The following is a 22,458-nucleotide window of genomic DNA, read 5'->3' as shown; positions in this document are numbered from 1 at the left end:
CTCCCCACTCACGTGGTAAAATTCTCCCTTTTCATTCTACTCATAGCATTCATCACTATTCATCTTTTTAAAAAGTGGTTACTTGTTTGTTTTTTCCCTAAAAAAATATGGTGAAGGCTCTGTGGCTTATTCATCACTGTCTCTTTAAGGGTACCAGATGGCACCAGGTATATACAATTTACTAAGTGTTGAATTAATGCATCTTAGAGAAAGGAAAAGCCTGTGTACATTTGTGGAAGCTGGGAGCAGGGAAGCTTGAAGAGAACAGTCCTAGTCTATCATTTGACAACTGGGGACGTTGAGTTCAGAGAGATGAAATGATATATCAAAGCCATACAGTGAATTCGTGACAGAAGTGTCACTTTGTACTTTTCCCAATGTTTTCACATATATCATACATCACCTCATCACCTTAGTTTTCCTTTTTTTTTTTTTTTTTTTTTTTTTTTTTGTGCAATGGTAGGGTCCTTGGGCGGTGGCATGGACTCCAAAACCTTCTTGGGGACCAAAGAGAGATGATGGATGAGTGACCTCTGCCTACGTCTCCAGGAGGGGCCCCGGAAGACAGCTGTAATTGGACACCTTCCCTGTGTTCAAAGACTATCCAAGACATACTGTGTTTCTCTGGGAACGTATGACCAAGGGTCCCCTGGTGGGGCACAAGGCAGGGTTGTTTCCCTGGGATTAAGGTAGTGGACTACTTAGTGCACTCAAAGTCACAAAACTCGTCCAGGCCCTGCAATCATACTGCTGGGTGATCTTGAGCAGCAAGCAAGTTACCTGGTCCTTCTGGTCGTCTCTCTTTCTCCGTCTGTAAAATGGGTAGGTAGGTTGGGCTAGGATCTCTGAGGTTCTGGCCCATTTAGTGCCAGGTAGTGTTGAATACTGAAGACTCCCTAAGCCTTTCAAACTTAGGAATGAATGAAGGAAACTGCTGGGGTGGGTCAAGGTGCCGGAGGCGCCAAACTGCTGGGAGAACTAGGCTTTGCAGGTCATGACGGGAGGCCGAGGGGTCAGAGGTCGGGTTCCGGTCAAACCCAAGAAGAACCGGAAGTCCCAAATCCGGTCCTCTCTGGGCCCGGGCCTCCAGCCGCGTGACTGAACCTCCCGAGGCGGAGCTTCAGAGCCGGGAGCGGGCGGAGCTTGGGGCCTCCCAATGGCAGCGCGGGTGTCCTCCCACTGCAGCCAATCAGCGCAGGACGACGGTAAAATTTAAACCCCCTCCCACCTCCTCCGCCGGGACCTGTCCCTAAAGCGCTCGTGGAAAGTGCGGCCGCTTGCCCCGCCCCAGCCGGGGAGGCGGGAAGAAGGGCGGGCTTTTCCTCCTGCATTCGCCTATCACGGCGGACAGCCTGGGGAGAGGCGGGCGGCGGCGCCAATCAGGGCAGCAGCCGTAGCTCCGCGGAGCAGTTGGCTACAGTTGTTGCAACTTTTTTCGAAAGCTGCGTTTCCCGGGAGATCCCAGGCGGTGACAGAGCCGGGCCATGGCTAGAGGTATTTGCCCAGGTGGCCAGCGCCGGGGCGGTTCGGGCTGGGGAGGGTCATGTTGTGAGTGGGGGACCAGGGCGTCGGCAGCGGCAGCGGGGAAGCGCCCTGCTGAGGGCTGCTCGGACTGAGCGCGGAGACGGGGCCGGGGGGGTGGGGGGGTTGCTGCGGAACCTTCCCCAGCCAACCCCCCCAAGCCTCCAGAAGTCCCTCCCACTTCCGTGCCTAGGTTTCCCCTTTCTAAAGTATGGGCACCCGCTGGCCTTCCTCTCCGGCGACAACAGACCCATATGTCAAAGCTCTTTGGAAACTAAAGCACAGGGCACCTCCAGGGAATGGTTGTTATTGATACGAAGAAGGGGGAGGGCGAAGTTTCGCTCGCCTAGGGTCTCTCTCTTGTTGGGAAAGGAGGGGACTTCCAGGCCAGGGCGCAGATGGGTAACCTCCATGGTGGGGAGCGCATCGGAGTGGACACCGCAGCGGGCGCCTTCCCTCCGCACGCCCTGAGTCAGCTCTGCGCCGCAGGGGCGAGGACTGGGCCCCGCCGGCCCACTTTGGGGTGAGATGAGTCTCACCGCACCACCCGGGGCGCCCCTTCATCCTGTGGCCGGTCAGGACTCTTGCCCTCGGGAGACGGTTTGGGTGGGATTGTCCGTCGCGGGAGGCTACGTCCCAGCCTTAAGAGCTTTGCACACTTAGTTTGGTGTCAGGACAGGAAGTCCCACGTTATGCGTCAAAGTGATCTCTAGCCACTGGCCATTTCCAGCCGCTGTGTCTCCTTCAGTGCAAAAACTTGGAGCGTGAAGGTTGAGTAGAATTATTATTTTAGAAAAATAAGTTGCGGTTTGACATTTTTCTCAAAATTCCAAGGGACTACGTTAGTAGGAATTTGCCTTAATGCGTTACGCTCCCTATAGCAGTAATAATGAATAAAATAAAGATTCATTTGGTAAATATTTATTGGGCACCTTTGTTTTCAGGCCCTGAACCCAGTTGCATCTTTTATTATACCAGCGTCTGCTTAGGGTCTTTTGGGACAAACCGGATTCTGATTCAGAAATGAGGCAGAGTGAACTTCCAAGTTAAAGAGCTTTGTAACCCAATCCGCAGAGAAAGCTAAGACGAATATTTTTTCCTCGGGAAAGTGTTAAGCATCTAAAAGTATATTTAATAGTATCTGACAAGTCTTAATACATCTATGCTTCCCTGGTTCATTTTTCCCATTAGAACAAAAATCATTTAAGCTAACTGCTTCAACAGTATTGCCTTTTTTAAAAACAAAATAACAACATGGCTTGCTTTAATTGATCTCTAGGGAAAACAAAACTAAGCACTTTGCCATTGCAGTATTTAAGGACTTAATAGCGGCAAATAATAATTACCAGTGAAGGCCAGGCAACAATAACAAGTTGTTATTCTCATTTTTCAGAGGTGGAAGCCAAAGTCCACAGTCAGAGTCTAGACACTGGCCAGTCTGTGGCTTTTCTTGTTCCACTCGCCCTCCCTTAGCCGAAGTGAGCACAAGGGTTCCTAGCTCCTACCACAGCAGGCTTACAAATCACCTTTGTAATTTATTGGTTAGAGATTCTCAGTATCTCACTTGACCCCCAAATTAGTAGTTAGTTCTTTCTTTTTTTTTAAATTTATTTGTTAAAAAAATTTTTTTTTTAATCTTTATTTTTGAGAGAGAGACAGAGTGTGAGCAGGGGAGGAGCAGAGAGAGAGGGAGACACAGAATCCAAAACAGGCTCCAGGCCCTGAGCTGCCAGTGCAGAGCCCGACCCAGGGCTCGAACCCACAAACCATGAGATCACGACCTGAGCCGAAGTCGGACGCTCAACCGACTGAACCACCCAGGCGCCCCTTTTTCTTAAATGTTTATTTATTTTTGAGAGAGCGTGAGCCAGCATGCGTGGGGGAGGGGCAGAGAGAGAGGGAAACAGAATCCAAAGCAGGCTCCAGGCTCCCAGCTGTCAGCACAGAGCCTGACGCGGGGCTCAAACTCATGACCTGAGCCGGAGTCTGACGCTTAACCGACTGAGCCACCCAAGCACCCCGTTAGTTACTTATTTCTTAGCCTTTATTTCTCTTGTAGATTACTAAATTGGGCATTTGGTAGTGTAAATATCAAATCATTTATAGTACTTCAAATGAAGGGTCAGTCTTTTTCTTCTAGAAAAGCGGTCTTTGTTGCAAACAAAGAGAATCTTGCTGGTTCACATGAGCGAAATGTTCAGATACCAGGCAATTCCTCTCTGGTTTTGAAGTTTTACAATCATGTAGATATTTTCAACCTTAAATATATTAGTTTGAGAAGGATCTGTCCATCTGCTTTTCTCCATTTCTGCTGCCACAGCCAGATGGCCTCCTATTTGGTCTCCCTCTTTCCATTTTTACCATTTCCAATTTATTATCCCCCTAGCAGCTAGAGTGATCCCCAAGAACACAGATTTTTATCATGTGACCTTCACTCCTCTTCCCTCCCCCACTGCTCTTAGGATCAAATCCACAATCCTCACAGTGGCCTGTGGGGTCCCGCCTACCCCTCTGGCCTCATCTGGCCCTGTCTGTCTCTACCTTTACTGTTGTGTCCTTAGCAAGGGCCTGGAACAAAGTAGGTATTCAATAAATGTTTGTGGAGTGAATGAATTGCTGTTTTTGCGTTTGACTTCAAGGGAAGTGATATACATTCTTTTTCTTTTTTATGTTGAATTTATTTATTTTGAGAGAGAGAGAGAGAGCACGTGAGCAGGGGAGGGGCAGAAAGAGAGGGAGAGAGAGAATCCTAAGCAGGCTCTGCGCTATCAGCACAGAGCCCTGAGATCATGACCTGAGCTGAAATCAAGAGCCAAACACTTAAGTGACTGAACCACCCAGGCACTCCAGCAATATGCGTTCTTTATGATAAAGTACCCTCATATAGCAGCACTGGGGTCAGATCTCAGCTCTATTACCACTTCAGTCGTGTAATCCTCGGTCAAGTGATTTATCTTCCCTGAGCTTCAATTTCTACATCTCTGAAATAGGAATAGTACTTTCTCATAAAGGGTTGGGAAGGTTAAGTTAACGCACGATTACAGGGCCTAACACATAGTAAACATTGAATAAATGTTAGCTATTGGTCTCATTTTTGTTGAATTCTATTTCTGTGCGACCCTGGGCAACATTAAGAGTTTTTATTTCTGCTGATGGGTATATTTGTTATATGCACCTGGACACCTCATGTACAGAGAAAGGAAAACCTGTTTTGAAGCTTACCCTGAATGAGTTGCATTATATCTTCTAGTACTGGAGCTGCAGAGTTGAGGAATGGGTGCCAGACTTGGACCTTAACGTATGCGCCCCTGCATCTGAGGGCTGAAATAGAGAAGGCTGCGGCCATGAGCATGTGTGTGTATTTGAGGCTGGGGGTCGGGTGATGTCGAAACCGTATGTAGACAAGATAATCCGAGGGGCTGCTTCCTGTTCGCAAACCACGATTCCCATGATAGTCTGACGACAAACTGCAAACCTCTGCCCTGGAGATGTCGCACACACTGCTTCAAATGGCTTGGCCTGGGTGTCAGAGTGTTATTTTAGAATCCTGTTTCACTGTCTGCATAGTGTCTTGGGTATTCACATGGTCAGAGGCCCCTTCCCGACTGGAGTTAGGGTTGGGGTGGGGACTGAGATCCGGTGGGGAGGAGGGTGCTCCCCAGCCCTGCCCAGGATGCTACAGCATGAGCTGATTTGGGAGACACTGTCCTGAGTCTGTTCCTGCCATTTAATCCTACTTAGTCTTATCCCTTCTAAGGAGAGGCAGCTACTTAAAGTGACAGCCGTTTGTTTATCTGTAGATGTTGAAAGGTGCCCTGGGTGCGTTAAGAAATTTAAAATTCTTGTTTTTTATTGATGAGGACACTGAAGTCTAGTCCAGGGAAGTGGCTTGGTGGTCATGGTCACAAAGCACCTCTGGGGCAGATGCAGGGAGAGAAACCCAATCCTTGCCTCCCAGGCCATGACCCAAGCAGTAGGAGCTGGATGTCCCGAGGTGTCTTGTTTGCATCTATGACTTTGCACAAATACAGTGACTCTTGGCTGTGGGCCCTCAAACCCTAATGGCCTCAGCACAGTGGCGCAGGGCAGTGAGCTGTGCCAACACGGACACCTGAGTGCCTGGAACCCCTGCCTCCCTAGGATGTTTTCTCATGGGGTGGCCAGGAGAGTCGGGTGACCTGCTAAAGACTTCTGCAGCAGCATTTGGCTCTCCCATCTTGAATTTCCTCATCTGTGTCTGGGAGTTCAGCCTCCGGGGTCAGTTGGCCTGGAAATCCATTTCTAGTTCTGAGAATTTGGCCAGAGCTCCTCACTTCTCTGAGCCTCAGTTTCAACATCTGTGGAAAGGAGATAAGGGTGTGTCCCTTCGCAGGCCTGTTGTGAGGTTTGGATGAGATCGTGTATGCACGGGAAGCACCCCACCAACTTACCATAATAACCACTGATTCTCTCTCCCCAGGGCCCGAACGGGTCAGGTGCAGACCACCTGGGTTTGACACTTGACCCCCCCCCCCCCCATGGCTTCCTAGTTCTGTGGCCCCATCCAAGCCCCTGCACCTCCCTTGAGCCTCAGTACGCTCATTTTTAAGGGGTTTGCCACAGGACCTGCCTCCCCCTCCTCCCCTCCCCGTCCCCTGGGGCGGGGGGACTTGCGTGGAGAATTAAATGTCCCTATAATGCTCGGGGAGCCCAGGCTCGGGCACACAGGAAGACTCTCGTCTGTCGCGCTCACCGCTGCTGACTGCGCCTGGCACCGACGGGCCTCCCAAAATATCCGCGGAGCCAGCGAGAGAAGGAGCCCGGCCGGCGAGAGCCCGGGCTGTCATTATCATGTTTCCCACCCCTTCCTCCCCGAGTGGCTGAGGACGCGCGAGAGGGGGCGCGCCCGAGTCGGGATTCGTCGCGGCCGCGCGGCCCGCCCTGCCTCCCTCCCTCCCGAGGAGCCTCTCGGCGCCGCCCCTGCCAGCCCCCCTCCCCGGGCCGGGAGCCGGACGGTGGGCGGCGGCGGCGGCGGGCGAGCGGGCGGGACGCGGAGGACGCGCCGCCAGCGCCTCCCTCCCTGCGTCCTCGGTCCCGGGCCGGCCCGGGCTGCCGCGGCGCGCGGGTGCCGGGCCCTGCCTCGCAGGCCATGGGGGAAGGGGGCGCCGTGGGGCGCCGCCGGCCCTTCCCCGGGGCGCCGCGGCGGCGCTGGTGGCGGCGGCAGCAACAGCAGCAGCGGCAGCGGCAGCGGTGGTGGCCGGGCCGCGGCGGCGGCGGCGGCGGCGGCGGCGGCGAGGGCGAGGGCGCGGGGCGCGCCGCCATGGGCCTGGCCGGGCTGCAGGTGGGTGTGGCGGGCCCGGCCGCGCGGGGGGCGGGCGGCGCGCGGGGCCCGGCCGGGCCGGGCGGCGGGAGGGCGACGCGGGCCCCGGCCCGGCCCGGCCGGCCGGCCCCTGCCTCCCGGCGGCGCGGGCGGCCCACCACCGCCAGGCCCTCGGAACATGGCTGCGGCGGGAGGCGCCGCCGCGGCGCCCGGCCCGGGCGGCCCCGCTCCCCGCCCCGCCGCGCCCTGAGCGCCCCCTCCCCCGCTTCCCCCGGGTCCCCCTCTCCAGGCAGGAAGATGTCCAAGCCCCGCGCGGTGGAGGCGGCGGCGGCGGCGGCGGCGGTGGCAGCGACGGCCCCGGGCCCGGAGATGGTGGAGCGGAGGGGCCCGGGGAGGCCCCGCACCAACGGGGTAAGCAGGCACCCTCCCCGCACTCACTCAGCGTGCCCCGAGGGGCCGCGCGGCCGGCCGCCCCCGCCGGCCCAGCGCGGCCGGCCGCCCCCGCCGGCCCAGCGCGGCGAGCACGTGCGCGCGCCCCTGGACCCCCCCCCTCCCATCCCCCTCCCGCCCGCGGCCCTGGGCCCGGGGGCGGGGGTGCGGGGGTGCGGGCGGGGCGCCCGGCTCGGGTAGCTTCCTTTTCTGCTGCCTGCCTGGGAGTGGCGTCCACCCTGGCTCCGCCATGACCCTGGCAATATTTGACCTCGGAAAAGTTTGTGTCTTTATGGCGTTTCCGCACCCCGAGACCCAGCTAGCCCCGCGGTGGCTGCCGTCCCAGGGTGTGCGGGGGCCTGCCCGGGGGCCCTCAGAGAGCTCACGGGTCTCGCTGACTTGGTGTTGAAAGGTTCACCCAGCAGAAAGGCCCTAGCAGTGTTTCTGGGGAAGTCCTCCTCCATTCCGTGCTTACTCAGAGGGGGAGGCCCCACGCCCAGAGTCGCCGGCAGTGACCTGTACCGCCCCACCCGTCTGCCCACCCTCCTACCACTGATGCCAAGATGCCGTCTGCAATAGAGTGACCGCCCTAAATGAGCTGGCTATAGGCTCTGCTTTTATTAAGCTCTCCACCCTCCACCCCACCCTTCAATTACCACTGCAGTCCCGTCCGCAGTCCTGGGAGGCTGCTGGGCTGCGTTGATTTGAAAGGGGCCAGGCTTGGGGACACAGACGGCTCAGGCAGTAATAAGTCCTATCGGCTGACTTCGGGACCAAGAAGTAGTTAATCAGATTCCCTGAGGCCTGTTTCCGTGCTAGAGTTCCTGCAGCTCCTGCACAGAGGCCAGCCCTTCAAATTCCGCATTTGTTTAGTCTGGGTCATTCTGACCTCTCTGCTACTGGTAGGTTGTCTGCTTATGTACACCTTGGTGCACAGCTGGCTTCCTGCTGGCCAGATGTGCCCTGAGTGACCAGAATTAGAGACCACATGAGTTCAGGAAATGTCTAACTCCGACCTGGGAGATCCTAAACCTCCCACTGATCTCCTGGGGCCGGCAACCCTGGGTTGGCTCGGCTTTTGAGATATGGTGTCTGTTTCTGGTTTTCGTATTCTGATTGCCCTTCTCCGCCATTTGCCACGGGATCTTCTTCAAGCCTCTTTCAGAGCATGCATTTGTCGTTTTAGGAGAATGTATTTACCGGGCAATCAAAGATCTATTCCTACATGAGCCCCAACAAATGCTCTGGAATGCGTTCCCCCCTTCAGGAAGAGAACTCAGTTGCACATCACGAAGTCAAATGCCAGGGGAAGCCATTAGCCGGACTCTACAGGAAACGAGAAGGTAAGGTTCTGAAGTGGCCCCGTTCTGACCGCAGCTGGTTGGGTTGCAGAAAGCCCCTCTCTGCCATTAATTGTGCATCTATATTAAATGATTATCCAGCCTTTTCAAACCCAAGTTCAGAAGGTTGGATCCATGTTCTGTCTTGCTGCTAAGAAGCAGACACAGGGGGGAAGAGTGGCCTGTCCCAGGGTGTGTACCCTGTTGGTCTAACCGGTTTTCCCTGCTTTCGAGAGAGTCTGCACGTCCTTCAAGCTTGATTGTGTCGCCAAGTTGCAAGAATAATACACCTGGCCTGTATTTAAAGAGGCTCACAAGTGCCCAAAATATAGAAATTCTGAGTCCGGGTTGTACAGGCCAGGTGCGTGTAGCCCTGATTGTGTTGTGTGAACGTAGGAAACCAACTTCCTTCCCTCTTTTGAGCTGGCCTTGACCTCATTTCTGAGTTTCTTTCTACTCAAGTGTTCGGTGCTGCTCTCTGAAGCAGCATGCTCTGTGATGAGATTTGGAGTTAAAATACTGAACGAGAAAACATAAAGTTCCGGAAAATTCTGTTTGGCCCAGCAAAACAAGCTGAAGCCTCATAGAAATCTCGCTCTATTCCAAATATTTCCTTCTAAAGCTGCAGTGGGGAATATGAGCTTTCCCAAATTCACCAAGCTCCTTTCTAATTAAAACTTGTCTTAGAGATGTAGCACTCTGGCTACCAGCAGCTTCATACAAGGCAGCCTTGTAATTCATTTATGAAAAGTGCCATAAGTGATGCTCAGGCCAACGTCTGGGACCAGATCTGAGAACCGAGGGTCGGGACACACAGAACTAGGGGCAGGAGCCAGCCCTCTGCCTGATTCCCCTCCTCGGTGCAGTGGCTGATACTGTTGCAGTCAGTCTTCAAATGGCTTGGGTTCAAATCCTAGCTCTACTACTTACGAGAGGCCTGAGCAGCTTACTCCTATTTTCTGAGTCTCAGTTCTTCCGTCTTTGAAGTGAGAGAGAGGATTCCTACCTCGCAAGGCTATCCTGAAGATTGGTGAAAGCATGGATGCAAAGGGCTTTGCACAGTGCCCCACACCGGCGGCCCTTTCCCCTGCTCCTCCCTGGATCGCCAGCACTTAGGATAACACCTACCATGCAGACACTGGGGAAAGGGCCCTCTCTGAATGACGGGCAGCCCGTCTCCCATCCCTTCTGGAATGGGGTGGGAGGTAAATTATCCTAAATGGTGACACGGTGCACAAGCCAGCTTATTTGGGTGTAGCGTGACTAAATGGCAACAATTAGAATTTGGGGCCAGATACACTCTGGAGGAGAGCCCAGGGGCCACGCTTTTTGTCCTTGACTCTCAGCCTCTTTTCTGCCTTGATGCAGACTGATGTGATAGTTGACATTCACGGGCATCACATACTCCTTGGGTTTCTGCATGATGTCCCAGACTTAACTCCCTCTGGTTCCGCTTGACACGTGTAAGGGAGTGAGAATGGTCTGGATGGATTTTGATGTATTTATTTTTCTCTTTAGCTGATTGAGATATAAAAGTCACGTATCCTAGTGTTCACCATTTTCAAGTGTACAATTCAGTGGTTTTAGTCTATTCACAGATAGGTGCAACCGTCACCAACTGTCTAATACCCGCACATTTCCTCGCCCCAAAGAAGAAACCTTGTACCCATTAGCTGCCATTCCCCATTCCCCCACTCCCCCCGGCCCCTGGCCACCACTAATTTACTTTCTGTCTCTGTGGATTTGCCTGTATTAGACATATCATGTGAACGGAACCATACATTATATGTGCCCTTTTGTGCCTGGCTTCTCTCACTTAGCACCGTGTTGTCAAGGGCCATCCGTGTTGCAGCAGGTGTCCGGGCCTCCTTCCTTGCTGCGACCGAACAATACTCCATCGTGTGCAGAGACCACATTTTATTTACCCCTTCGTCAGTTGACAGGCATTTGGGTTGTTTCCACTCTTTGGCTATTGTGAATAATGCTGCCACAAACTTTCCCATACAGGTCTTTGTGTGGACATATGTTTTTAATTCTCCTAATAGCCGCCTAGGCGTGGAATTGCTGGGTCATATGGTAACTCCATGTTGAACTTTTTGAACGGCTGCCAGCTATACTCTTTGCGAAAGTGACTGCGCCATTTTATGTTCCTACCAGCTGTGTGTTATTTACTTATTCTTTAAAGTAAATCATTTATTTATTTACTTATTTAATTTCTTAACGTTTACTTTTGAGAGAAAGAGACAGAGCATGAGGGGGAGAGGGACAGAGAGAGAGGGAGACACAGAACTGAAAGCAGGCGCCAGGCTCCGGGCTGTCAGCATAGAGCCCGACGCGGGGCTCGAACTCACGAACCGTGAGATAGATCATGAGCGGAGCTGAAGTCGGACGCTCAACCGACTGAGCCAGGCGCCCCTAGTAAATCATCTTTTTAAAAAAGTGAATCGTTCACCCACGCTGGTGTTTCGCAACTATTTTTCGTAACAAATCATTTTTGACGTCCTTTACTGTGACATACTGACCGGTATTGGTCACCATACCGGGAACCGCTGTGAACATAGGGCCTGGACCCCTTTAGAAGAGGAAACTTCTTTTCTTAAGTTTACTTATTTATTTTGAGAGAGGGGAGAAAGAGAGAGAAAAAACGTGAGTGGGGGAGGGGCAAAGAGCGAGGAAGAGAGAAAAAATACCAAACAGGCCCTGCACTGTCAGCACAGAGCCTGCTGAAGGGCTTGGACTCATGAACTTCAAGATCATGACCTGAGCCAAAATCAAGAGACGCTTAACCCACCAAGCCAGCCACCCGGGCACCTCAAACTTTCTTTTTCTTCTTTTTTTTTTTTAAAAAAAGAGTCTGAAATGAAGTGTGCCAGGCTTGGGGAAGAGGTCTTTGCTAGGGAAGAAGTTCTGCTTTATTTCCTTATTCCTGTCCGTCATCGCTGGCCCACTCTTTAGGAGTGTAGCTTTTTCTCCGGGGTGTGCATCCCAGTTCCTGAAAGCTACGGATTGAGCACTTACGCCGCTCTTGCTGTCTGTGGTGCTGTCTGTGGTGCTTGAGCACTTACGCCGCCCTTGTGGAGCAAGGGCTCTCCCCCGCCGCGATGCAGAACACCAGAAGCGTTCATGAACTAGATGGGAGGAGGGATCCTTCCACAACGTGTATCAGATTATCGCGAAGTACGCTGTCAATATCTTACGATTTTGTCAGCTATACCTTAATAAAACTGAAAAAAGAAAAGAAAAAAAAAAAGACACAGATCGGAAGCTCTGCCCAGCGCCTGGGTCACAAAGGAAAGCCAGTGCTTCCCCCGTGGAAGCCATTAGTAGACACCGAGCCCAACAGGCGGAGGGCAACGCTGCCCGACACACCCAGGATCCTGTCTCCTGTAAAAGTGTGTCTTAGGGGCGCGTGGGTGGCTCAGTCGGCTGAGCATCCGACTTCGGCTCAGGTCGTGATCTCACAGCTTGAGGGTTCGAGCCCCGCATCAGGCTCTGTGCTGACAGCTGGGAGCCTGGAGCCTGCTTCAGATTCTCTCTCTCTCTCTCTTTCAAAATAAATAAACGTTAAAAAAAAACCCTTAAAAACGTAAAAAATAAATAAGTAAATAAGTAAGTAAATAAAAGCCTGTCTTAGAATGCAGCTGATGGTCTAGAAATGGAGAGACAGAGTCCAGACTAAATTTCTCTCTTCCTCCTCCCTCTGCCCGCAGAGAAAAGGAACAGTGGGAACGCAATCCGAAGCACCATGAAGTCCGAGGAACAGAAGATCAAAGACGCCGGGAGAGGTCCCCTGGCACCTTTTCCAAACCAAAAATCTGAAGCAGCAGAACCTCCAAAAACTCCGACCTCGTCTTGTGACCCTCCCGTCGCAGCCGTCGCCAAGCAGGCCCTGAAAAAGCCCGTCAAGGGCAAACAGGCCCCTCGGAAGAAGTGAGTGCCCTCTGGAGCCCTTCCCCTGACTCACGCAGGGCAGTTTGGTTGTTGTGACCCCAGCAGACCCTGCTCAGGTGCTAGTTGGGGGGTAGGGAAGCGGGTAGCAGTGCCCCTGCTCGGCCTGGCTGTCATCGAGGCTCAGCGTCCCTGAGAGTAGGCAGCCTATCTTTGACCCCGGGAGCCCCCCTTGGGCACGTGAGCCTACGTGGGCCCCCGTGGACAAAGGTGTTTATGTGACATCATTTCTGAGGAGCCGCCTCCCAAGGAGCCGGGGGCCTCCCGGGTGTGAACGTGGTTTCGGTGCTAACACTTGGTTTTCTCCTCTTCCCTTCCCACCCAAGAGCTCAAGGAAAAACACAACAGAATCGCAAACTCACGGATTTCTACCCCGTGCGAAGGAGCTCCAGGAAGAGCAAAGCTGAGCTGCAGGTAGAGTCATGTGGCTTTAATTCTGGCTCTTGAAGGGCAGGGCTGCTCCGCGGGCAGTGCTTGGCAGGCAGGGCTTGAGCTTTCTCTCCGTCATCCAGGGGTAGGTCTGCTTCTGTGGCCTTGGTACTCTCCTTGGTCTAGTTCTAACGTTTGGGGTCACTCCGAGGCTTGGTTAAGATGCTTCTGTGAACGAGTCTTGTAACCCGTAGCACATGGTGTGGAAAGTCCTGCGTTCCCATGAAGGCGTCTTTTCCAGGACTTGTTGGCAGGACGGTCAGAGCCTGGGACCTCGGGGGGAGGCTGTGTGTGCTTTCAGAGGCTTGTCTGTCCGCCATCCACAAGTTCCCGTGTTGTGTCTCAAGGTGGTAAAGTGGCTTGGAAGCCACTGACTGGTTGTGTGACCGAGGGCCAGTTACTTGACTGCTCTGAGCTTCAGTTTTCCTATCTGTAAAATGGGATAATAATGTGGCATCTTCTGGGAATGTCGGGATATTAAATGGATTAATGTACACAGCACACTTGGAACCATGCCTGGCACCCAGTTAAGCACTAGCTGACTCTTATTATCGTCACCATGGCTTCCCCATTGTTGTCACTTCCTGAGGCCCCCTCTCTCCTCTTTCCCTCCCAGCTGTGGTCCTAGGAACACCTGAAAAAACAGGCAGGAAGGCCAGCCAGACCGTGCAAGCCTCCGCCCGCTGTGTTTACAGAGTGCTGAGCTGCTCAGCAGTCAATCAATATTTGATGCAGTGACGTGTGGTTATTGCCTTTCTGTTAAGGAAACCCAGGGCGTGGTCCGGGTGGCCCCGAAGCCCGCCGCCCTCCCGCTCCAGGCCGGGCCAGCCCCTCTCTCGCCCACACCCTCAAAGCAACCTCAAGGTGGGGGCGCGGTGCTCAGGATGCCAGCCCCCACCCACCCCGCCTGGAGGCCTTGTCGGCCTGAACCTAAGACGCCTTCAGCGTGTTTTACGTTCAATCTGTAGACGCAGATACGTAGATGCGGTGATGTAGCATTCTTTTCCTCTGCTTATCTGAGTCGATGAGGCTTCCCTTAAAATAAAAGAGAAAAGGGGTCCATTTTCCCCTCAGAGAGAAGCTTGGGCTTTCCTTTCCGTAGAAAGGCGGTGTCTTGCAGCCAATAACCAGCTGTTACGAAGTGTCTGCCTGCAGTGGGAGGCTGTGCTAGGTCACTCTTCGAGACAGCACTGCAGAGGGCGGGGTGGCGCCGGGCCGCAGAACCCGGGGCACCTCCCAGCCCTGGTCGGGGCTGCTGGGGGCTGCAGAGTGGGCGCGGCTCAGTTTGCCTCTTTTTAATTAAAGAAAAAAAAAAGGAAAAGAAAAGAAGAAGGGCTTTCTGGCCGGAGGAGGGAAGGCTGCCACAGGACGTGGTGCAGGTCTGCTCGGTCTTGCGGCAGAGGAGCAGAAGGGAGCGGATCCTTCCTCCCGCAGCTTGGTCTGCAGCATGGTGCGGCTCGCTCTGTCCCCGGACAGAGGGCCGGTCGCAAGGGAGCGCCACGCTGTGCTCTCACTGTTTGTGTTGGCTCTGCCGAGCGAACACCACGGCCGGTTGGTTGCCGGCCCGGCGGGAGGCCGCGGCTGGCCAAGGTGCCGTATTCTCCTGACCGCACAGGTAAAGCTTGAGGCTGGGGCAGCCGCGCCTCCCTCAGCTGAGGGGTGAGGTAGGTCCTGACCTGTCTGTCCTTCGGGGCCGCGGAAACCAGGGCCCAGGCCCATGGGGCCCAAGAGAGGGATGGGGGTGAGGCAGGAGAGGAACTAAAATCAGAAGCTTTGCAGGCACTTGACTGAGTTGGAAGACCGAGCGGGCAGGGCCTGGTTTTGGGTCCAGGGCAGGAGGGGGGGCATGGGGCCTTGGAGAGATGCCCTGAACCCCTGTCGTTTGGCCGCGGGGATCCCTTTGCCGGTTGGCCTGCTTGCGGGTGCCCCGCACTGGGGCGAGGACTGCACCTGTGGGCCGTGCCCTGGCCTCTTCCCCCCGGCCCAGCCCCAGGCCTGATGTGCAGAGAGCCTCGACCCAATTTAGGCCTTGCTTCCCTCCCACTCAGTCTGCCTCTGGCCCCCCTCCCACGCCCATAGGCTGCTGCCTGAATTCTCTTTTGGAAGCCTGGAGCTGGTTGACGCATGCCCCTAAGCACCGAGGCTGCAGGATGAAACTCAGACTCTGTGCCTCTGCCTTCAGGACATTTAGCCCGGCCCCGGTCCCGGCCCCGGTCCCGGCCCCGGTCCCGGCCCCGGTCCCGGCCCCGGTCCCGGCCCCGGTCCCGGCTCTCCCCAGCTCAGCTCCTCCCGGCACAGTCAGTCACGGCAGGAAAGTCTGCAGGTGCCCGGCTCACTCCGCTCCCGCTTCCAGAGCTTCCTGTACTTCTCGCTGGTCTCCACACACTTGTAATTAGTTATTTAGCAGGGTGGTTGTGTGTGCACTTGCGTGTGTTAATGCTGCTGTTGCTTTGAGGGCTCACTATGTGCCAGGCACTGTCCTAGGCCAGGAGAGTCCACGGTAAACAAGATCAGGCCCCTGTACTCAGGGAGGTTATACTCGAGTGATTACCCATTAAAAGACAGGCATAGAACAAGATAATTTCTGATAGTCCTTTGACGTTAACTTAGTAAGACGGTAGTTTGAAGGCATGGTGAGGCTTAGGGCTACTTTAGCTACGGTAGTCGGGGAGATTTCCCTGAGGAGGTGCCTTTTGAGCAGAGCTTGGAAGGAAGGGAGGACACAAGCCAGGTGAATGGACTAGGGAAAGGGTATTCTAGGCGGGGGCAGTACCAAGTGCAAAGGCCCTGAGGCGGGAACGAGCCTGGTCCTGTAAGAGAGTCAGCCAGTGTGGCCAGAATGTGAGAGCAAGGGTGAAGACGGCAAACGAGGCCAGAGATGTGGGGCCGGGATCCTGCAGAGACTCACAGGCCATCAGAAAAGTAGATTTTATCTCGGTAGGAGTGGGGAGGTAAGGAAAAGCTTTTGCTTCTCTTTAAACAAACCCTTGGAATGATTTGAGATTTACGGGGGAGTTGCAAAGGTAGTACAGAGTATTCCCGTAGACCCTTTACCCAGTTTCCCTCATCATTAGCATCGTATACTATCCTGGTACATTTGTCACGCTAAGGAGCCAACGTTGGCACGTCACTATTCAGTGAACTTCCTGGAAGGCTTTAAGCAGGGAAATGACGTGATCTTACGTACATTTTTTTAAATGTTTGTTTATTTTTGAGAGGGAGAGAGAGAGAACACGAGAGGAGGAGGGGCAGAGAGAGAGGGAGACAGAGAGTTCCAAGCAGGCTCCGCACCGACAGTGCAGACCCTGATGTGGGGCTTGAGCCCACAGACCACGAGATCATGACCCGAGCCGAAGTTGGATGCTCAACTGACTGAGCCACCCGGGCGCCCTTTATGTACATTTTTAAAAGACCCTTGTGACTGCTGTGTGGGGAACGGAGTGAAGTGGGTGGTCAGAATGGAAGCCGGGAGACCAGTGAGGTGGCCATGATGTGGCTGGAAGACGGCAGGAGAAGAGCAGGGATGTGGGCTGGGCCTGGGAGTGACAGCCTGGTCAGTCTGGACCTGCAGAGACCTGGGCTTTGTCCGTCACACCGCGGGCGCGCGGTACTTCTGTGTGGAGAGGGACTGGGGAAGTGCGCGTGGGCCGCAGACGGCGTCCTGAGGCCTCTGTGCGGGCAGGGTCCGTGCTCAGCTGTGGGTGGAGGGCTCTGCCCTGGGCGTGGCCACCGCGTGTGCCAGCCAGCGCGGGGCCTGGGCTCCTGCTGGGTCCCTCAGCGGCTCTCTGTGCCTGCCTGCAGTCCTGTGCATGGACGGAGCATGGGATCTGGGTCCGGGAGGGAGGTGGTGGCAGGAGGGGTGTCCCTGAGGGGCAGGTGAGACCAGGAACGTCCACTCCTGTCTAACTTCCCTATTCAGGGTGGTATTACCTCTTTGGGGTGGGAGGCCCTTTTCTCGTCCATGGCAGTGGCTTCCAAAAAGACCCACCTCCGAGAGTTGCTAAACCAAGGCGCCCATAGGGGCCGTCAGACAGGAGGAACATAGTGTGCACATGCCCCTTCGAAAGGCTGTGCTCTGATCTGCCCTGGCCGATGTCAGATGAGGTCGGAGTCTTGATTTGCAGATGTCGGCAATTTAGATCTTTTCAAAAACAGTGCGTGTGCCAAATGGAACATAGCCCCTCAACCCAGTTCTGCCCTTGGGCCACAACTGTATCCCTCCTGGTCCGTTTGAACCCCAGGTGCCAAACCGTCCACAACAGGTGGGCAGTGAGAAAAGGACAAGGGGTGTGGGGGATTGGGCGTCCTTGGGGACCCGTGTCATGGAGGCCAACCGGGAGTGGCCCTGCGGGTGGCCCAGGCTGCCGGACTGCCCTGAACGGCCCAGGAGAGAAAGCTCAGGTGCTTTTTGTTTTTCTCCCTCTCCACACAGTCTGAAGAGAGGAAAAGAATAGATGAGTTGATTGAAAGCGGGAAGGAAGAAGGAATGAAGGTAAGGGGCAGTGGGGCCCAGCGCACGGAGGCGAAGCCTGGAGGGTTCCTAGAGAAGCTAACAAGTTTTTCTTAAACAGTTTTCCTGGGAAATGACAGGACCCGAGAAATTTGCTTTTCTTTTCACATATTGCAAACACACTGGGTGGATGAGAAGGGCAGGGCTCTACAGTGGTGGCCACGTGGGTCTGGGCTGGGACTCCAGAGTCCGAAAAAAAAGCTCCCGTTTCACGTACCATCTAGAAGGATCCAAACCTAAGTCTGGGCCCCTCAAGCAGTTAGCCTGCAACCCCATTTATAATGAGTGAGCAGAAGCACAGGAGGGTAAATTACAGAAAAAGGAGAGACCTGGAACACGGGGTTTCTCCCCCTCCGCCCCCACCTCGCCCCGGAAGGGGCCACGGATGCGGCTGCCAGCCGGACTTTACCACTTCCCAGCCATGTGGCCTTGGACGTGGCTCTGGCTCTCTGAGCCTCCGTTTTCTCATCTGCAAAATGGGGCAACATCCACCCAGCAGATCCCTCAGGAGGATGAGGCGTAACAGTGCTTTGCGAAGGGCACGAGGGAACTTTCTGGGGTGACGGATCGTGGCGATAGTTGCACCGCTGTGTACATTCATACCGGTTGTGCTGGGCACGTAAAGAGAGTGAGATCTAGGGCACACCTCAGGAAAGCCGATGGAGGAAGGGGTGGGGGGCGGGGGCGGGCAACCCCAGGCGCCCAGGAAGCCGGCCACGCGTGGTGTTAGGAAGCAACGCTCTCTCCTCGCCTCCCAACAGATTGACCTCATCGATGGCAAGGGCAGGGGCGTGATCGCCACCAAGCAGTTCTCCCGGGGCGAGTTCGTGGTAGAATACCACGGGGACCTCATCGAGATCACCGATGCCAAGAAGAGGGAGGCTTTGTACGCACAAGACCCCTCCACGGGCTGCTACATGTACTATTTCCAGTATCTCAGCAAAACCTACTGGTAAGTCCGCTAGCGCTTCGAGTGGCTTTTCCGCGCCCTGGCGGAGAGGACAGGCCCGAGGGCAGAGAGCACGACAGCCTGCTGATTCTTTCTGTTGCTCCTGCTTCTTGGTTGGCTCTTGCTGCCCTTTTCCAAGCCGTGAAGCGGCTCTCCCCCCGCTTGCCACTTCAGCCTTTGGGCCTGGAGCTGCTGTGGCTGCCATCTGACCGGGCGAGAAGCAGAGGCGGACCAGTCCATGCAGACCCGCTCCGAGGCTCCCCAGGCCGCTCCCGCTCCTGCTCCTGGCGTTCGGCCAGAGCGGCTCTAGAAGCCAGCGACTGCTCCTGTCCCCATATGGCCAGTGCGCTCGATTCGGTGTTTTGTTGTGTTGGTGGTGGTGGTGTTTGACATCAGGCTTTATTTTTCCGACCGGTTTTGGGTTCCCAGCAAAACCGAGCAGAAGGTACGGAGAGTTCCGATACTCCTGCCTCCTCACAGCTTCCCCCACTATCCGCAGTTGATCTTTATTCATTTATTTCTTATGCGCTTGCCTCACGGGCCTCCACAAAGAGCCTCTTGCATTCCTGTCTCCTCCCACCCCCCACTCTCTCGCCCAGTGCCTCCCTCGGCTCTTAAAAGATGTTGTTTTGACTTGAATTACTTTCCCCCAAAACGTGGCTATAAATCGACATCCCACCCGAGTTGAGAGCTGGCTGTGACTGGGATCAAAAGCCTCTTTATCAATTTAAACCCTCTGTTGCCCTCCCTCCCGCCAGCGTGGATGCAACTAGAGAGACAAATCGCCTGGGAAGACTGATCAATCACAGTAAATGTGGGAACTGCCAAACCAAACTGCACGACATTGACGGCGTGCCTCACCTCATCCTCATCGCCTCCCGCGACATCAAGGCCGGGGAGGAGCTCCTGTATGACTATGGGGACCGCAGCCGGGCTTCCATCGAAGCCTATCCCTGGCTGAAGCATTAACCACCCCGCCCTCCCCGCCCCCCTCCCTTCTTCCATGGACAAAGTGCCCTCAAAGGGAATTGATTTTTTTTTTTTACACACTTAAATCTTAGCAGATTACTTCAGATGTTTTTAAAAAGTATATTAAGATGCCTTTTCACTGTAGTATTTAAATATCTGTTACAGGTTTCCAAGGTGGACTTGAACAGATGGCCTTATATTACCAAAACTTTTATATTCTAGTTGTTTTTGTACCTTTTTTGCATACAAGTCAAACGTTTGTGCTTCCCGTGCATGCAGTCAAAGACGCAGCACAGGCTTTAGAGGAAAGAGTGGACATGAATTAGGAAGCTGGGCGACCCTCCTGCCTCCAGCCGCAGAGCCAGGACTCTCTTCCCCACGCCCCCGACGGCCGGCGGCCGAGCGCAGGCGAGTCCCGGAAGACGCTGCCTCCCGAGGCCCGGACGGGGTGTTCCCAAGCTCTTGTTTTCCTGACGTCTGGACAGGCGCACAAGGAAGTGTATGAATATTTTTTAAAAAGGTTTCGCAGTAAGCTAGTCTTCCCCTCTGCTTTCTCGAAAGCTTACTGACCCAGTGGCCCGTGAGCGCGGTTCACTCTTCCGCAGGCCGCCGCTTCTCTGGGCGCCTCCGCGCGTCAGGGCGGGCGGTCAGAGTCGACGTGGGCAGGGAAAAGCGTTGCTTGCCTAGCCCTGCCGGGGCAGGGTTTCCCAAAACTGGGTTAATTCTTTATAGAAATGTGAACACTGAGTTTATTTTAAAAAACAATAATAAAAATTTAAAAATTTAAAAAGACAAAAAAAAAAAAAAACCACAGAAAACAACTTACATGTATATAGGTCTTGAAGTGAGTGAAGTGGCTGCATTTTTTTTCTTCTTTCTCTTTCTCTTTTTTTTTTTTTTTTTTTTTGGTTTTTGTTTTTGTAGAAGAGATTTGAGATGGTACTCTATTCTAATCAAAAATAAAAGTTTTGTAGTGGGACCAGAAATTACTTACCCAATATTCCGCACCCCGCCCCCCCCCAACCCTGACCCAATTCCAATGGGTTGAAAGTTCCAGACCTGCTGTCAGGCTTTCTGTCTGTCAGACCACCTGGTATCCTTCCTGCAAAACTGAAGATGCAGCCATGAACCGAAGGGGGAGCCTGCTGGCCCTGAAATGCGTGGCCCCCGCCCCAGCCGCTGATGTGCAGGGGAGTGGGCAGGCCCGGCAGCCCAGGGATCAAGGCTAAGGGTAAAGTTTCCACCTTGACTGTGATGCAGGAGGAGTAGGTAGCTTCCTCCTCCCTCCCGAAGGGAGACCTGTTCTCTCTGTTAACCTGCAGTCCAGGGGGCCGTGGCTCTGAAGCCATGACCTGGGGTTTCCCGGCCTCCCCTGGTCCCGGGTAAATGTGAATGGAGACAGGTATGAAAGCCTGTCCTCAACCTTGATGCTCCCCTGGCCCCCACCCCGGCCTCACCACGGTGCTACCTACGAAAGTCTTCCCGCCCCTGCCCCCCCCCCCCACCCCCCACACTTGCCTGGTCAGTGGTCAGAGAATTGGAGGAGGATCCGACAGAGTGTGTAAATGTGAGATAAAATGTCTTGGTTGTACCTGTTTGTGGTTTAGCTTTGTATTTAAAAAGAAAAAAGGAAATAACTTGAAAATTATTTGTCATCATAAAAATGAAACAAAAATTAAAATATTTATTGCCAGGCGAGGCCACCTGTGTGTCTTTCTGTTTGGGTGTTTGTTTGTTTGTTTGTTTGTTTGTTTTTTACAAAGCAGAGACAGGAAAATGGTTACACAGCAGGGGCGCCTGGCCAGCCTTCATCGGTAAAGCACACAACTCTCGATCTCAGGGTTGTGGGTTCAAGCCCCATGTTGGGTGCAGAGGTTACTTGAAAATATTCTTTTAAAAGAGGTTAGACAGCAGTATGTGTGTGTTTTGGTGAATGTCCTAGGGGATGGTTTATTTGTATAATGGGGGTCACAGGTGCTAGATAAGATTAAAAGCTAATGCATGTCGAGTCCTCCCTTAGGGACAGGCACCTGGCACTTAGTAAGCATAGGTCTTTAGCTGCTGTACTTGTCATTATTACTGTTTCTAATGTAGGAGATTCGGTTCTCAGGAGGAGTCTGTCATCAACTGTGCCCGTCTTGTGCCGGAAGTTGCTCCCACCAGATCTCTGTCCCCACCACGCACTCCACCAGCTGCCCTCTGTCAGCTGTTGGTTCCCTTCCTCTCCGGGCACTAGGGGCGGATGGGGACAGTGGATAGAGTCCTTGGGTGTTTTTTTTTTTTTTTAATTCGTATTCATTTATTTTTTAAATATTTTTTATTTGTATTCACTTATTTTAAAAATATTTATCTTGTTTTTTCTTTGTATTTATTTATTTTTTAAATTTTTAACATTTATTTTTGAGACAGAGAGAGACAGAGCATGAACACGGGAGGGGCAGAGAGAGAGGGAGACACAGACTCTGAAATAGGCTCCAGGCTCTGAGCGGTCAGCACCAGAGCCCGACGCGGGGCTCGAACTCACGGATCATGAGATCGTGACCTGAGCTGAAGTCGGCCGCTTAACTGACTGAGCCACCCAGGCGCCCCTGTATTTATTTTTAAAATATTTATTTTTTATTTGTATTCATTTATTTTAAAAATATTTGTCTTTTTTATTTGTATTCATTTTCAAAATATTTACTTTTTTATTTGTATTCATTTATTTTTTAAATATTTATTTATTTTTAATTAATTTTGGTTTACGAGCCAGAGGTTTGGTGCCAGCACCAGCTTTAAGTGTTTGTCAGCCTGTCCCCCTGCACAAATCCCTTTCCTTCTCTGAAGCCTGCCCGTCATGTGAGAACAGCCTCTGCCCCCCTGACACGCAGGGGGGTCCTGAGGATTCAGGCGCCGTGGATTATTATGTCTTCGCCTCAGAGGGGACAGAATGGTCTGGTGGCCGAGTGCACTCAGCCGTGGAACGGAACCTCTGTTTCCACCCACTTCGCAGCTGTGTGTCCTCGGGCAGGTGACAGCTTTGCGCGCCCGGCACAGGGCGGTGCTGGTGTGTGTGTGATTGAGA

At 53.6% G+C, this 22,458-nt stretch overlaps 1 protein-coding gene across 4 annotated transcripts; it reads left to right on the top strand.

The window, feature by feature from the left end:
• Nucleotides 1–1,408: 1,408 nt before the first annotated feature.
• On the top strand, nt 1,409–21,269 carry KMT5A (lysine methyltransferase 5A). 4 transcript variants are annotated; one of them, XM_042962111.1, is made up of 8 exons: nt 1,409–1,494; nt 7,110–7,231; nt 8,436–8,592; nt 12,300–12,519; nt 12,864–12,951; nt 17,399–17,458; nt 18,238–18,428; nt 19,184–21,269. In XM_042962111.1, exons 1-8 carry the CDS (start codon nt 1,485–1,487, stop codon nt 19,392–19,394), a joined length of 1,059 nt encoding a protein of 352 aa, XP_042818045.1. In that variant the 5' UTR covers nt 1,409–1,484; the 3' UTR covers nt 19,395–21,269. The 4 variants fall into 4 exon arrangements, with proteins under 4 accessions (XP_042818045.1, XP_042818044.1, XP_042818047.1 ...); XM_042962110.1 differs by having other exon boundaries at nt 1,470–1,506; XM_042962113.1 differs by lacking the exon at nt 1,409–1,494 and adding an exon at nt 6,782–6,841.
• The last annotated feature ends 1,189 nt before the right edge of the window (nt 21,270–22,458 follow it).

Source organism: Panthera tigris, chromosome D3, assembly GCF_018350195.1.
Source record: "Panthera tigris isolate Pti1 chromosome D3, P.tigris_Pti1_mat1.1, whole genome shotgun sequence".
Classification (NCBI taxonomy): domain Eukaryota; kingdom Metazoa; phylum Chordata; class Mammalia; order Carnivora; family Felidae; genus Panthera; species Panthera tigris.
Note: the sequence above shows the minus strand (reverse complement) of the source record. Positions and strands in the feature narration are given on the sequence as shown.

What these genes read in the sequence shown, in the direction of transcription:
- KMT5A (XM_042962110.1), top strand. Translation starts at nt 1,485, where the DNA reads ATGGCTAGAGGTATTTGCCCAG. An exon ending in GGAGGCCCCGCACCAACGGG is followed by an intron (nt 7,232 to 8,435) that starts GTAAGCAGGCAC and finishes TTGTCGTTTTAG; the next exon opens with GAGAATGTATTTACCGGGCA. An exon ending in AAACAGGCCCCTCGGAAGAA is followed by an intron (nt 12,520 to 12,863) that starts GTGAGTGCCCTC and finishes TTCCCACCCAAG; the next exon opens with AGCTCAAGGAAAAACACAAC.